At 44.4% G+C, this 13,861-nt stretch overlaps 1 protein-coding gene across 1 annotated transcript in view; it reads left to right on the forward strand.

The window, feature by feature from the left end:
• The window catches only part of dnmt3bb.1 (DNA (cytosine-5-)-methyltransferase 3 beta, duplicate b.1), an 89,434-nt gene that overhangs the window by 29,295 nt on the left and 46,278 nt on the right, over positions 1–13,861 (forward strand). Inside the window, exon 5 of the mRNA XM_078419164.1 lies at positions 6,264–6,413. Within this exon, the coding sequence (XP_078275290.1) occupies positions 6,264–6,413 (150 nt within the window). The remainder of the gene's footprint in view (positions 1–6,263; positions 6,414–13,861) is intronic.

Raw genomic sequence — 13,861 nt, forward strand, 5'->3', positions numbered from 1 at the left:
TTTCTCTTTTTATGGGGACATGAGAAAGTGCAGATGCTGGAATCCTGAGCAAAACACAAGGTGTTGGAGGAACTCAGCTTGCCTGGCAACGTCTCTGGAGGGAATGAATAGATGACATTTTGGGTCTTTCTTACCTTGATCATTCTAACCTGTCTTTGATCTCCCAAAGGACTTCAAGTATTACACTTGGTAACGATACGATACGATCGTATTGATAAGATACGATACGATAGAACTTTATTTATCCCAGGAGGGAAATTGATCTGCCAACAGTCATAAAAATACAAAATACATGAAACATGAAATTAAAGTGACGAATGGAAAGGGTTGGGGATGTGCAAAGATTAGGGGGGTGGGGGGTGGGGCGGGGGTGGTGGAGAGGAGTCAGTCTCCGTCTACCCCACGAGAGAAGGGGAAGGAGTTGTACAGCTTCATAGCCACAGGGAAGAAGGATCTCCTTGTGGCATTCTGTGCTGCATCTTGGTGGGACCAGTCTGTTGCTGAAGGTGCTCCTCAGGTTGACCAGCATGTCATGGAGAGGGTGAGCTGTATTGTCCAGGATGCTCTGCAGTTTGAGGAGCATCCTCCCCTCCAAGACCACACCTCCCGTGAATCCAACTCTGCCCCCAGGACGGAGCCAGCCTTCCTGATGAGTTTGTTGAAGCTATTGGCGTCCGCAGCCTTCGGCCTGCTGCCCCAGCACACGGCAGCAAAGAAGATGGCACTGGCTACCACTGATTGGTAGAACATCTGCGGCATCTTACTGCAGAAGTTGAAGGAGCGGAGCCTTCTCAAAACGTACAGCCGGCTCTGTCCCTTGTACAGGGCCTCAGCATTCCTGGACCAGTCGAGTTTACTGTCCAGGTACACTCCAAGGTATTTGTACTCCCTGGTCAACTGCACATCCGCACCATTGATGGGGAGAGGGGACAGGGGTGTTCCTCTCCTTCTGAAGTCCACCACCAACTCCTTAGTCTTGTCGGTGTTGAGCTGCAGGTGATTCAGCCCACACCGGTCAACAAAGTCGTTGACTACACCTCTGTATTCAGCTCCATACAACTCGCCCGTCACAAATGGAGAGGGGCAAATGGTGGAAACCGGAAGAGCGGTGGAAAGATTTTGTTGGATGTTCCGATCTCCACTCAGGATGATGTAGGTTTTGTAGCGGGGGAGTTGTTGACATGCAGATCATATCATATCATATCATATATATACAGCCGGAAACAGGCCTTTTCGGCCCTCCAAGTCCGTGCCGCCCAGCGATCCCCGTACATTAACACTATCCTACACCCACTAGGGACAATTTTTACATTTACCCAGCCAATTAACCTACATACCTGTACGTCTTTGGAGTGACCTGCAACAAAGGACGAATGATGGATTGCTGGGCAAGTTGTGGGGTGAATGGTGACAATAAAGATTGCAGCTGTTGGTCCCAAGCATGAGAACATGGGCTTGTTCCAAGAGTGGCCACAAATGTACCAGATAATAGCCTTCACCAGTGCCCTGCACATTACAAATGCAACGTTTAATAAAAGAAGGCCTGTAGTCTTGCAAGTTCATTGCTCCACTAATCTGCAATAGAACAGCGGAAGATGAGAATGATGTTGTCAGGCACACACTCATTTCTGTTACGCCAAATATGGGCTGTATTTAACTCTTAACACTCAACACGCTAAGAGTTAAATACAGCCACAGAAACATCGCTAAATTGTTGGAATTTTTACCCCTAAGATGTCATTGGACTGTTTCCTTTTTACTTTGGTGCCATAAAACATGATTTGCACAATTCCCAATGCATTGCTTCCGGCAGCGATAACCTTTACACAAACTAACAAAAACATGCATAAACACAAACTTTTCATAAGCAGGCAGGACTGATGGAGACTGTGCATGCGTCTGTCCTCGAGTGAGTTACTCGATGATACACGAATCCGTCATTTACAGCTCCTGTCCACTGACCACTAAAGGCCGTTTCACACTGGCACCGTATAGACGTCACTAAATATATTCCCTATGATTATTATACTTTTAAATGATATAACAGGTTGAAGACTTTATTATAATACCCAAGGATGTTCCAAGAATATGCCGTACGTGTATAATAAAATTACGAATATGAAATTAAACACAAAAATGACTCAAAAATGCATTTACATATTATTAGCCTATTTATCACTATTTCTCTCGGAACCCCTAGCGACCTCTCACGGAACCCTAGTGTTCCTGGGAACCCCGGTTGAGAAACGCTGCACTGGATGAAGGTGAGGAGCGAGAGAATCACATCTGCAACACCTGCGCCTCGTGTCAGACACAGAAATTATTTTAATATAACTCCAATATTCTTAATGTAGTTTAATGATAACAGCATTGACCCAACGAGTCCACACCAAACATCGGTCACCCGTTCACACTAGTTCTATGTTATCCCACTTTCTCATCCACTCCCTGCACACTAGGGAGTGGCAGTTTACAGCAGCCAATTAACAAAGAAACCTGCACGTTTTTTGGGATGTGGGAGAAAACGGGAGCACCCGGAGGAAAACCAAGCAGCCACGGGGAGAACGTGTAAACCACACAGGCAGGATCCGAGGTCAGGATCGAACCCGGGTCTCTGGCGCCGTGAGGTAGTGGCTCTACCATCTCCAATGCAAGACAAACAGAACCTCCCCCAGCCATGTCTTAATAACTTAGAAGTAAGCTCCTCAGTATAACAATCTCTACCTTCTGCTTATGGACTTTATTTTTCAATAAAGAACATGAATACTTTTTGGAGAACCTCTAACTCATGGATATTCTCACATTCGGAAGGTGCTGTGCAGACCAAAGAGAAACATGTAATTAATTTGAAACTGAGAATGATAACATACCTTATTTTTCTCTCTTGAGTGATCAACATACACTGGTTCGATTCAAAGAAGACTTTATAATTGAACTACTTCCATGAGATGCTTCTAAGCTAACTGCTGGAAGGCCTGCTGCCTTATAAGTACAGAGACATTCAGGCACTTGTTTCCAGTAATATCTGGATGCTCACCCAGCAGAGCTCAGCTGTGGGCCGTTGTGACTCGGTTCCATTTCTCTGGGCCACAGGTATTGCTGGCCACTCAACAATCATGAAGACTCAAGCATTTCCAAATGGCCACTCACCTCCAAACCATCAAAGCATTAGAATTCATTCGCAATTCTCTCAGTTGGAAGTTCATCCATTGGAGCTCATTCACAGAATTCTTCTCTGCTTTGAAGTACAGGGGGCAATCTTTACTCAACATCAGCAGTGGGATGGCCATGCCCACTGAATGGAGGAAGAGGAGTCCTTGGAGCAGTAGTGGGTCATGCGATCTCCAAGTGTTGCCTCGAAGAGATTGCTTTCCTATCTTTACCAGGACATCAATACATCCAGTCAATCATACCCAATGTCTTGAGGAGCAGGTATCAAAATGTTGTGTTTCTTCAGTTCAAGTTCTGCTCAGCCCTTACAAAGAAAAGTCTGTTGCATCGGCAATGGTTTTCCTTGGGTTCCTTCCAGGTACTGCCGGTCAGTTTACAGCCCATTAACAAAGCAACACAAGTCACCAGTCCATCCTTCAGCAAGGTCACTGTTCCGTGACATTTTCCCTGGACATTACCATTTAGCAGCATGGGTTGAAGGGCCTTTCTGCTGCCAGCATGTGTCTGAACTCTATAAAATGTCACGTGAGGCCAGAGTATATGGAGTTCGAAGAAGTGAGGAAAGAAGTCATGAAGAATTTGAACAGCAGGAACAGAATTTTAAAATTCGATGTGTGAGCAGACTGAGAGTCACTATGAGTGAACAGATGGATGTTGGGGGACAGAGTTTTGTGCAAATTCAGACGCAATCTTCTGAATTCTAATCGAGTTAAGTAAATAAATGGTGTAGAATAGATGAGCATTGGATTAGTAGAGTCTGAGGACAAAGGTACAAATGAGAATTTGGACGGCATTTGATACAGGACATGATCGGAAATGGGTCGTGAGAGTCGGAGGTCTCTATTACAGAGATGTATTATATAAAAAAGACCCTTATATTGAGTAAATAGATATTTATTGAATAGTGCAAATATTGTTTTCAGATGTCTAATGTTGTCTCAAGGCATAAAATTGTATTCGAATATATACTGGTTTCGATAAAATACTGCTTTAATGACTATTATAGCATACTTCAAACATATTAATACTTTGTAGATTTGACCAAGTTACTGCGTCCTGCCTTTAATGGGTTCAGTCACGTACTTCCAGGCCATTCCATCTTTGTCCTTACTATCCCCTTTGACTTTACTTGGAATCCTCGTAACCCTTCTGTTGCTGCAATTCTTTATCAGGAACTTGGTTTCCTTTCAACCCATGAAGATTTTCCTCTCAATCTTTATATCTCGCACACCCAAATCCATTCAGGATTTGAAGAGTTCTCTCAAAATATCAGCAACATTTTGTACAAGTTTCCTCACACGCTTGATGTGGATGTTTGATAAGTGACCCTTCTTTCAACTCAGTCGGGCCTGCTTCTGACCGCAAACTCTCTTGCCTTTACTTTAATAGAAACATAGAAAATAGGTGCAGGTGTAGGCCATTCGGCCCTTCGAGCCTGCACCGCCATTCAATATGATCATGGCTGATCATCCAAAATCAGTACCCCGTTCCTGCTTTCTCCCCATATCCATTGATTCCGTTAGCCCTAAGAGCTATATCTAACTGTCTCTTGAATACATCCAGTGAATTGGCCTCCACTGCCTTCTGTGGCACCGAATTATTGATATCGCCCAGCTATTAGTCTCCTGAAGGTAGACACAAAATGCTGGAGTTACTCAGCAGGACAGGCAGCATCTCTGGAGAGAAGGAATGGGTGACGTTTCGGGTCAAGATCCTTCTTCAGACTGATGTCAGGGGAGGGGGCGGGACAGAGATAGAATGTAGTCGGAGACAGTAAGACTGGTGGGAGAACTGGGAAGGAGGAGGGGATGGAGAGAGAGGGAAAGCAAGGGCTATCTGAAGTTAGAGAAGTCAATGTTCATACCGCTGGTGTGTAAGGTGCCCAAGCGAAATATGAGGTGCTGTTCCGCCAATTTTCGCTGGGCCTCACTCTGACAATGGAGGAGGCTCTGGACAGAAAGGTCAGATTGGGAATGGGAGGGGGAGTTGAAGTGCTGAGCAACTGGGAGATCAGGTAGGTTAAGGCGGACTGAGCGGACGTGTTCAGCGAAACGATTGCCGAGCCTGCGCTTGGTCTCGCTGATGTACAGGAGTTGACACCTGGAACAGCGGATACAGTAGATGAGGTTGGAGGACGTGCAAGTGAACCTCTGTTTCACCTGGAAAGACTGTTTGGGTCCTTGGATGGAGTCGAGGGGGGAGGTAAAGGGACAGGTGTTGCACCTCATGCGGTTGCAGGGGAAAGTACCTGGGGAGGGGGTGGTTTGGGTGGGAAGGGACGAGTGGACCAGGGAGTTGCGGAGGGAACTGTCTCTGCGGAAAGCAGAAAGGGGTGGAGATGGGAAGATGTGGCCAGTAGTGGGATCCCGTTGGAGGTGGCGGAAATGTTGGAGGATTATATGCTGTATGCGACGGCTGATGGGGTGGAAGGTGAGGACAAGGGGGACTCTGTCCTTGTTACGAATGGGGGGAGGGGGATCAAGAGTGGAGCTGCGGGATATCGAGGAGACCCTAGTGAGAGCCTCATCTCTAATGGAAGAGATGAACTCCCGCTTCCTAATGAATGAGGACATCTCTGATGACCTGGTACGTTTACTCCAGCATTTTGCATCTACCTTCGATTGAAACCAGCATCTGCAGTTCTTTCTAACACATTGGTTTCCTGAACTTCCTTTTCTTCAACAAAAAAGTGCCAACTTACAAATCTGTTCTTATTCTCTTAAACTTTTGAAGTGAAATCATGACTCATTTGGGAATTCTAACTCAATCTTCTCCAGGATATCTAACCTTTGGATCTCATTTCTTTCCTGGGTCTTCTCTTCTTTCTGCAATTTTAAGCTTTTGAAGCAAAGGCCATTGGCTCCAGCTTGTTCTTCCAGCTTCTCTGATGAACCTTCGTGATGTGCACCCCGACTCTTCATCGTGGTCATCATTAAACAACAAACATCTATTCGATTCCCATCGCTGTGACTTTTGTTTGTGTTTGCCACTTGGAGCTCTGAAGTACATGGTCTCCTTGTGTAGCACATTTAAAAAAAAAACAAGCCAGAGTCAACGTGAAATCTGTTTTAATAGTTGTGTGTTGCCCTTAGGCGAGGCGACGAGGAGTATCAGGTTGGGAGAGCAGTCTCAGACAAAGGCCAGCACCACGTATAATTTTCCAGGCAGGAATTTCCTTTCGCCACAAAAAAAAGAAAGAAGATATTAATATGAAACTCAAAAAGGACATGAACATTTCATTGGTATGTACATGGTAAACTGTATGGAAGGTATGTTCCTTATAAACAATACAATGTCGTTATTAACATGTTTCCATTATTAGTTACATCAGTAGAGTTTCATGTCCTTAAAATAGAGACTATACTAATGAACAGTTTAAGTGAGGCAATTATTACTAGGTGCTTTTTTGGAATAGAAACTCTGTTGATCAAAGAGGAGCTGCAAAGACTGATCTTGCCCATATCTGGATCAGGTATTACAGGATGTAGAAGTCCAGCTAGGGTAATGAGACCTGTGATCACATAGGCACCTAATCACTGCAAGCAGAAGTATCCCCTCTTTAGACTACAAAAAACTGGAGTAACTCAGCGGGACAGGCAGCATTTCTGGAGCAAAGGTTTGGGTGATGTCACCCATTCCTTCTCTCCAGAGACGCTTCCTGGCCCGCTGAGTTACTCCAGGTTTTTGTGTCTTATCTTTGGTTTAAACCAGCATCTGCAGTTCCTTTCTACACAGTATCCCATCTTTCCTGCTCTACTAGTTGGTGACACTGTGCTGTGTTTCTGCACTGACCACACTTCTCTCTGTTCTTGAACATCCATTCCTGGAAAATCTAAAAATCTACTAATCTCCATCTTGAATATAATCAGTAACAGGGCTGTGGGCAGAATATTCCAAAGATGCCCTATTGGGAATTCTAAGTCTTATATTTCCAGGATATTTAACCTGTGGATCTCATTTCCAGGAGAAGAAAGGTATTCTGTCCATTCTCTCCACAGATGCTGCCTGACCGACTCATAGAATTAGATATGCTCTTGGGGTTAACGGAATCAAGGGAAATGGGGAGAAAACAGGAACAGGGTGCTGATTTTGAATGATCAGCCATGACCTTATTGAATGGCGGAGCTGGCTCGAAGGGCCTCCTCCTGCACCTATTTTCTATGTTTTTATGTTCCTCCGGCACTAGGTCTTTTGCTCAGGATTCCAGAGTCTGCAGTCTCATGTGTTTCCATGTTCCTTCTCATCTCAGTTCGGAATGAGTAGCCTCTTATTATGAGACTTCAATCTTTGGTTTAAGTACCTCAGCCAGTATTCTCATTCCTGAACCCACCTTTCTAACCCGACAAGCGTTTTGTATGTTTTCACGCGATCACCTCTCAATCCTCCACACTCAAGATCATGCAGGCCCAGTCCAACCCCGCCATTCCTGACACCAACCTGGTGAAAAACACAAAAGTACCAGAGTAACTCAGCGGGTCAGGCAGTGTCCCAGGAAAACATGGATAGGTGACGTTTCTGGTCAAGACTGAAGAAGGGTCTGAAGAACTTCAGACTTCAAGTCTGAAGAAGTGTCTCGACCCGACTTGTCACCTACTCATGTTCTCCAGAGGTGCTACCTGTGCATCAATCTACGATGCACTTTGTTTTTGGTTGCACTGATTACTTCGCCTTTGCACTGTTATGATCTGATTATCTAGGATTATTGATTATTAATTTATTTTCTATTTATTATTGTGTATTTATTTCTTGTGCTTTTGTGACAATGGGCCTGTAAAGCTGCAGCAAGTAAGAATTGTCATTGTTCCATCGGGGTACGGGGAGAAGGCAGGAACGGGGTACTGATTGAGAATGATCAGCCATGATCACATTGAATGGCGGTGCTGGCTCGAAGGGCCGAATGGCCTACTCTTGCACCTATTGTCTATTGTCCGTCGTCAGTACATGTGGTGGGAACCGCTCTGTCTGAAGAAGGGTCTCGAGCCGAAACCTCACCCATTCCTTTTCCCCTGAGATGCTGCCTGACCCGCTGATTTATTCCAGCATTTTGTGTCTACCTTGTACTTTAGTGGTGGTGTTCTGGGCATCTAGCTTGCTTAAATTATGTCAAAGAAAGTAAGATGTTGAGCATTCGTTTTTTGATGAGAATTTCGACCACGTTGATTCTGAATCACAGAAAGTTCTGGAAACAGGAGGCCAAGGGGAATGTGTGAGGGGAGCGAATGTTTCAGGTCGAGGGACAAGGACCGTTACTGAATGTTAGCGGGAGAAAAGAAAAACCATCAAGGGGAAACAAGGCAGAAGGCACAGGTGGAAAGCAGAGAACCTCTTGGTTGGAAGTATTTATTCACAAAATGCTGGAGTAACTCAGCAGGTCAGGCAACATCTCAGGAGCGAAGGAATGGGTGACGTTTCGGGTCGGGTGTGAAGAAGGGTCTCGACCCGAAACGTCACCCATGCCTTCTCTCTGAGATGCTGCCTGACCTGCTGAGTTACTCCAGCATTTTGTGAATAAATACCTTCGATTTGTACCAGCATCTGCAGTTATTTTCTTACACTACCTCTTGCTTGGATATCACTGGAAGACAAGTGGCAATGAGTTCAACAGTAAATGCAAATTAACAAAACTGGATGCCAGAAATCTGAAACAAAGATAGAAAATCAGGAGGTCAGGCAGCATCTGGGGAGAGAGACGGAGTTAATCCTAATGCCTTTTTGACTCCTTTTTCTCGAGCCATTGTCCAACCATCTGTCATCAACCCCAAGCCCTCACATGTATCCACCTATCACTTGCCAGGCTTTGTCCTGTCTCCACTGCTCTTCCAGCTTTCTCCCCGATCTACAACGTCCGTAAAAGTGTTCTGTCTCTTACCTCCACGGATGCTGCCCGACTCGCTGAGCTCCTCTAGCACTTTGTTATTCTTTCCGCAAAACAAAGAAGGCAGGGGTGGAAAACGTTCAATTTTTGATAGAAACCAACCTTGGCAACCGCAGTTCGAAGGAGCTTTTGGTCACTCTTTGTGGCTCCTAAACCCGCAGACGTTTATAGAATGCACTTTTACCCAGGCTGTAACCACACTACCAGCTTCTTGTCATCACTACTTTTGCTCAAGGTGCCTCAGTTTACCTATTAAGTATTAGGTAAGCTAAGGTTTCCTCGGATTATAGATATTCATTTATTGTTTTTGGATTACAATGTATCACCTGTGCGTTATTGTGTTAATGGACCTGCTAAGCTGCAGCAAAGTAAGAATTTCATTGTTCTATTGCAGGTACATTGGTGAAATAAACACCCGTGACTTAACTTCACCGGTTTGTGCAGTTTTGTGACAAGTTTTGCAAAGCTGTTTTAGCGTTCTTGAAACAACATCCAGGCTATGTTGCTTTAACAATGGAATATTGTTTTAACAACAGAAAGTGTGGTGCAGATTAATTCCTCTGCCACAACTTCAATGTAGATGGCACATTGCTTTGCTCTCACAATGACACATTTCCTGGCCTGTGGTTTTGATTTGTGATTACTGTGATCCATTCTCACCAAAATCAGATTTCACTGCTGCAGGAGAGGTGAGAGGTGAAAGATTTAGTGATCTTTGTATACATTCTTTTTTAGCATTGCTGATGTGCATGAAACAGTAACACTTGCATTAAGTTACTATTAAAACACAAAATACTTGTGCTATCACACTCAACCAAGAAAGTGCTCAACCAAGAAAACCACGCTCCAAAGAGAAAGTAGTATAAAAAACTGCTTATACACACTGATGCTATAAGGCAGTAACTAACTCCAGAAGCAATAATAAGCTATCTACATGTTAACGAGCACATAACTAATCATGTAGACATAAAATGCTGGAGTAACTCAGCGGGTCAGGCAGCATCTCGGGCGAGAAGGAATGGGTGAGGTCTCTGCCTCAGAAGGCAGTGGAGGCCAATTCTCTGAATGCATTCAAGAGAGAGCTAGATAAAGCTCTTAAGGATAGCGGAGTCAGGGGGTATGGGGAGAAGGCAGGAACGGGGTACTGATTGAGAATGATCAGCCATGATCACATTGAATGGTGGTGCTGGCTCGAAGGGCCGAATGGAGGCTCCTGGCTCCTGGCTCCTGCACCTATTGTCTATTGTCTACTGTCTATTGCCATTCCTCAGACTGATGTCAGGGGAGGGGGCGGGATATAGGATATAGTCGGAGACAGGAAGACTAGTGGGAGAACTGGGAAGCGGGAGGGGATAGAGAGGGGAAGCAGGGACCACCTGAAGTTAGAGAAGTCAATGTTCATACCATTGGGGTGTAAACTACCCAAGCGAAATATGAGGTGCTGTTCCTCCAATTATGTAGATCCCAGATTATAAGAAAAGAGTTGATAATCATGTATGATTTAACAGTGTCATATTTTATAAGGTGGAGTATAAGTTATTTCTGATGATGATGCAATGATTTTGAAATCCTGCAAAGTAAGCTGCATTTACCTATTGAAGGTATTTATTCACAAAATGCTGGAGTAACTCAGCAGGTCAGGCAGCATGCTGAGTTACTCCAGCATTTTGTGCATAAATACCTTCGATTTGTACCAGCATCTGCAGTTATTTTCTTACACTGCATTTACCTATAGTGAGAATCATAAGAATCAGAGATAGCTTACAAGCTTACAAACTAATAGTGTGACCATTGAAATCTCCAATTTTAAGTGACTAACCTACAATTTTAGGTGACTAACCCTTTATTTATTTATTATTTTTTATCCCCCTTTCTTCGCTGTATTCCTCCTGGACACACCCATTTTTCCTGTATCACACCTGTATCACTCACACCTGTATCCCTCCCTCTGGTTTTACAGTTCACACATCTTCTATCCTTATCTCACAAGGTTCATCTTTCACCTTCGCCCAACCATCTGCTAATCAAACCCCCCTCGTCCGACCAGACTTTTTCCGCCACCCACTTCTCTTCCAGCTTTCTCTTCCCCCCCCACCCACAATCAGTCTGAAGAAGGATACCCACCCGAAACGTCACCTATCCATGTTCTCCACAGATGCTGCCTGAACCGCTGAGTTACTCCAGCACTGTTAAACGGCACCGATCCATGTTCTCCAGAGATGCTGCCTGACCCGCTGAGTTACTCCAGCACTCTGTGAAACGTCACCTACCCATGTTCTTCACAGATGCTGCCTGACCCGCTGAGTTACTCCAGCACTCTGTGAAACGTCACCTGTCCATGTTCTCCAGAGATGCTGCCTGACCCGCCGAGTTACTCCAGCACTCTGTGAAACGTCACCTATCCATGTTCTCCACAGATGCTGCCTGACCCGCTGAGTTACTGCAGCACTCTGTGAAACGTCACCTATCCATGTTCTCCACAGATGCTGCCTGACCCGCTGAGTTACTGCAGCACTCTGTGAAACGTCACCTATCCATGTTCTCCACAGATGCTGCCTGACCCGCTGAGTTACTGTAAATTAGCATCTGCAGTTCCTTATATCTCCAACATTGTCAACTGTGACCCTTGAAATATAGTTTGTGATACTGTGTGATCAACAATTCATTTCTGATTTGCATCATTGCCCATTGTCCAAAAACTGACTGTCAAACATTTACACACCAGAGACACAAGAGACTGCTGATGCTGGAATGTGGAGCATAAAACAAACTGTTGGAGGACATGCTCAACTTGTTTTCTCAAGCCATGCTAGATATAATCTAAATTAGCAGATAACATTTACATGAAATATAAATATGTGATGAATTGCCCAAAGCTATAATCATAAACCGTGTGGGGAATGGAGGGAAATGCATCACATGCCGGCAGAGATTCCACACGTGGCGAATCTGTGAAACTCATTGCCACAGACAGCTGTGGAGGCCAAGTCTTTGGTTTACAAGAATGTTGTAAATCCCCGCACGTCAGCACTACCCTACACACACTCGGGACAATATTACATTTACACCAAGCTAATTAACCTACAAACCTGTACGTCTCTGGAGTGTGGGAGGAAACCGAAGATCTCAGAGAAAACCCACGCAGGTCACGGGGAGAACGTACAAACCCCGTACAGACAGCACCCGTAGTCATGATCGAACTCGGGTCCCTGACGCTGTGAGACAGCAACTCTACCGCCACCGTGCTGCCTTCGTATGGATTGGTGAACATAGAACACAGAACAGTACAGTACAGGGACATATATATGTGCTTGGACAGTAGGCAAGTAACAAGAAACACATACAAGAACAGTTATCAACATGTTGCTCTTTGTTTACTTTCATATCCTCTTGCTAACAAAAGCTTCAAGGATATATCTCCAAAATATTTCAAATTATGTATCCTCAGATGAAGAGGACGAGATATTTATTATATAAGAGGGGCTTGTGGACTAAAGAGCAGTAATCAGGGTCTAGATAATTACAGATAGAGGAAGAAGGTAGACACAAAATGTTGGAGTAACTCATCGGGACACGCAGCATCTCTGGAGAGAAGGAATGGGTGACGTTTCGGGTCGAGACTTCTTCAGACTGATGTCAGGGGAGGGGGCGGGACAGAGATAGAATGTAGTCAGAGACAGTAAGAATAGTGGGAGAACTGGGAAGGGGGAGGGGATGGAGAGAGAGGGAAAGCAAGGGGTATTTGAAGTTAGAGAAGTCAATGTTCATACCGCTGGGGTGTAAGCTACCCAAGCGAAATATGAGGTGCTGTTCCTACAAATAGAGGAAGAAGGTTGATGGACTCAACACAACTTGTACCATTTCACCGTATTGTTGAAATTTCCTGCACGTTCATAACCATTATGGAAGATCTCGACAACCGAATGAAATTGCATGAATCTTCTGGATTCTGTGTGAAATGTGATAGAGCTGATATCCACCAGTAAGTCTCTTCATTTCCCTTAATGGATGTTACTTCCTCAAAATCCAGAGACATGGTGATAATATTTGACCAGGGGCTGAAAGTGCTGAGAGCATGATGTCTTCCAACATTCTTTTCCATTGACGTCTGTGGAACATCAATGCACATTTGAAGTTCAAACCAAGTATCCCAGGATGAATTGTAATTTAGTAATAGTTTATCTCAATTCTAATTTCACACGTGTATTATTTATTTCCATTATGTATAATATAATCTAGGCTTCATCTTACCAATGTAACTTTTATTATATGAACTGAGAATACACCAATTAAAAATATGTGAATATCTGCTTCACGTTGAGTGGCTCCAGGAAGAGGCAGCTGTTCATTACATTTATTGGTCCCGTGATATTAAATGCCCATTTTATTTTCCATATTCTATAAAATGTTGTTGGCGCACAGAACCTGCTGGTGTCGACTGCTGATGCAATATCCATCATGTATTTCCAACCTTTAACAAACACAAAATGCTGGAGAAACCTAGTGGGTCAGGCAGCATCTGTGAAGGGAATGGACAGGCAATGTTCCGGGTCAGAACCCTTCAACCTGATGGTCAATCATAAAAGGTGTTCTGATCCTACCCTAAATATCATCTGTCCTTTTCCTCCACAGATGCTACCTAACCCACTGAGTTCCTCCAGCACTTTGATCAATGTTCCTGCATCTTGGAATTCCAGCAGATTCTTGTGTTCCCGGCCTTTTCTGTTTCTGAACTGAAGTAATTAATGATACCGTTGGTTGCATTTTTGCGTTTGGAAATGAGTGAAGGACTTGCAATTGGTGAAGATGGACATT

Source organism: Rhinoraja longicauda, chromosome 22 (genome assembly GCF_053455715.1).
Source record: "Rhinoraja longicauda isolate Sanriku21f chromosome 22, sRhiLon1.1, whole genome shotgun sequence".
NCBI lineage: Eukaryota > Metazoa > Chordata > Chondrichthyes > Rajiformes > Arhynchobatidae > Rhinoraja > Rhinoraja longicauda.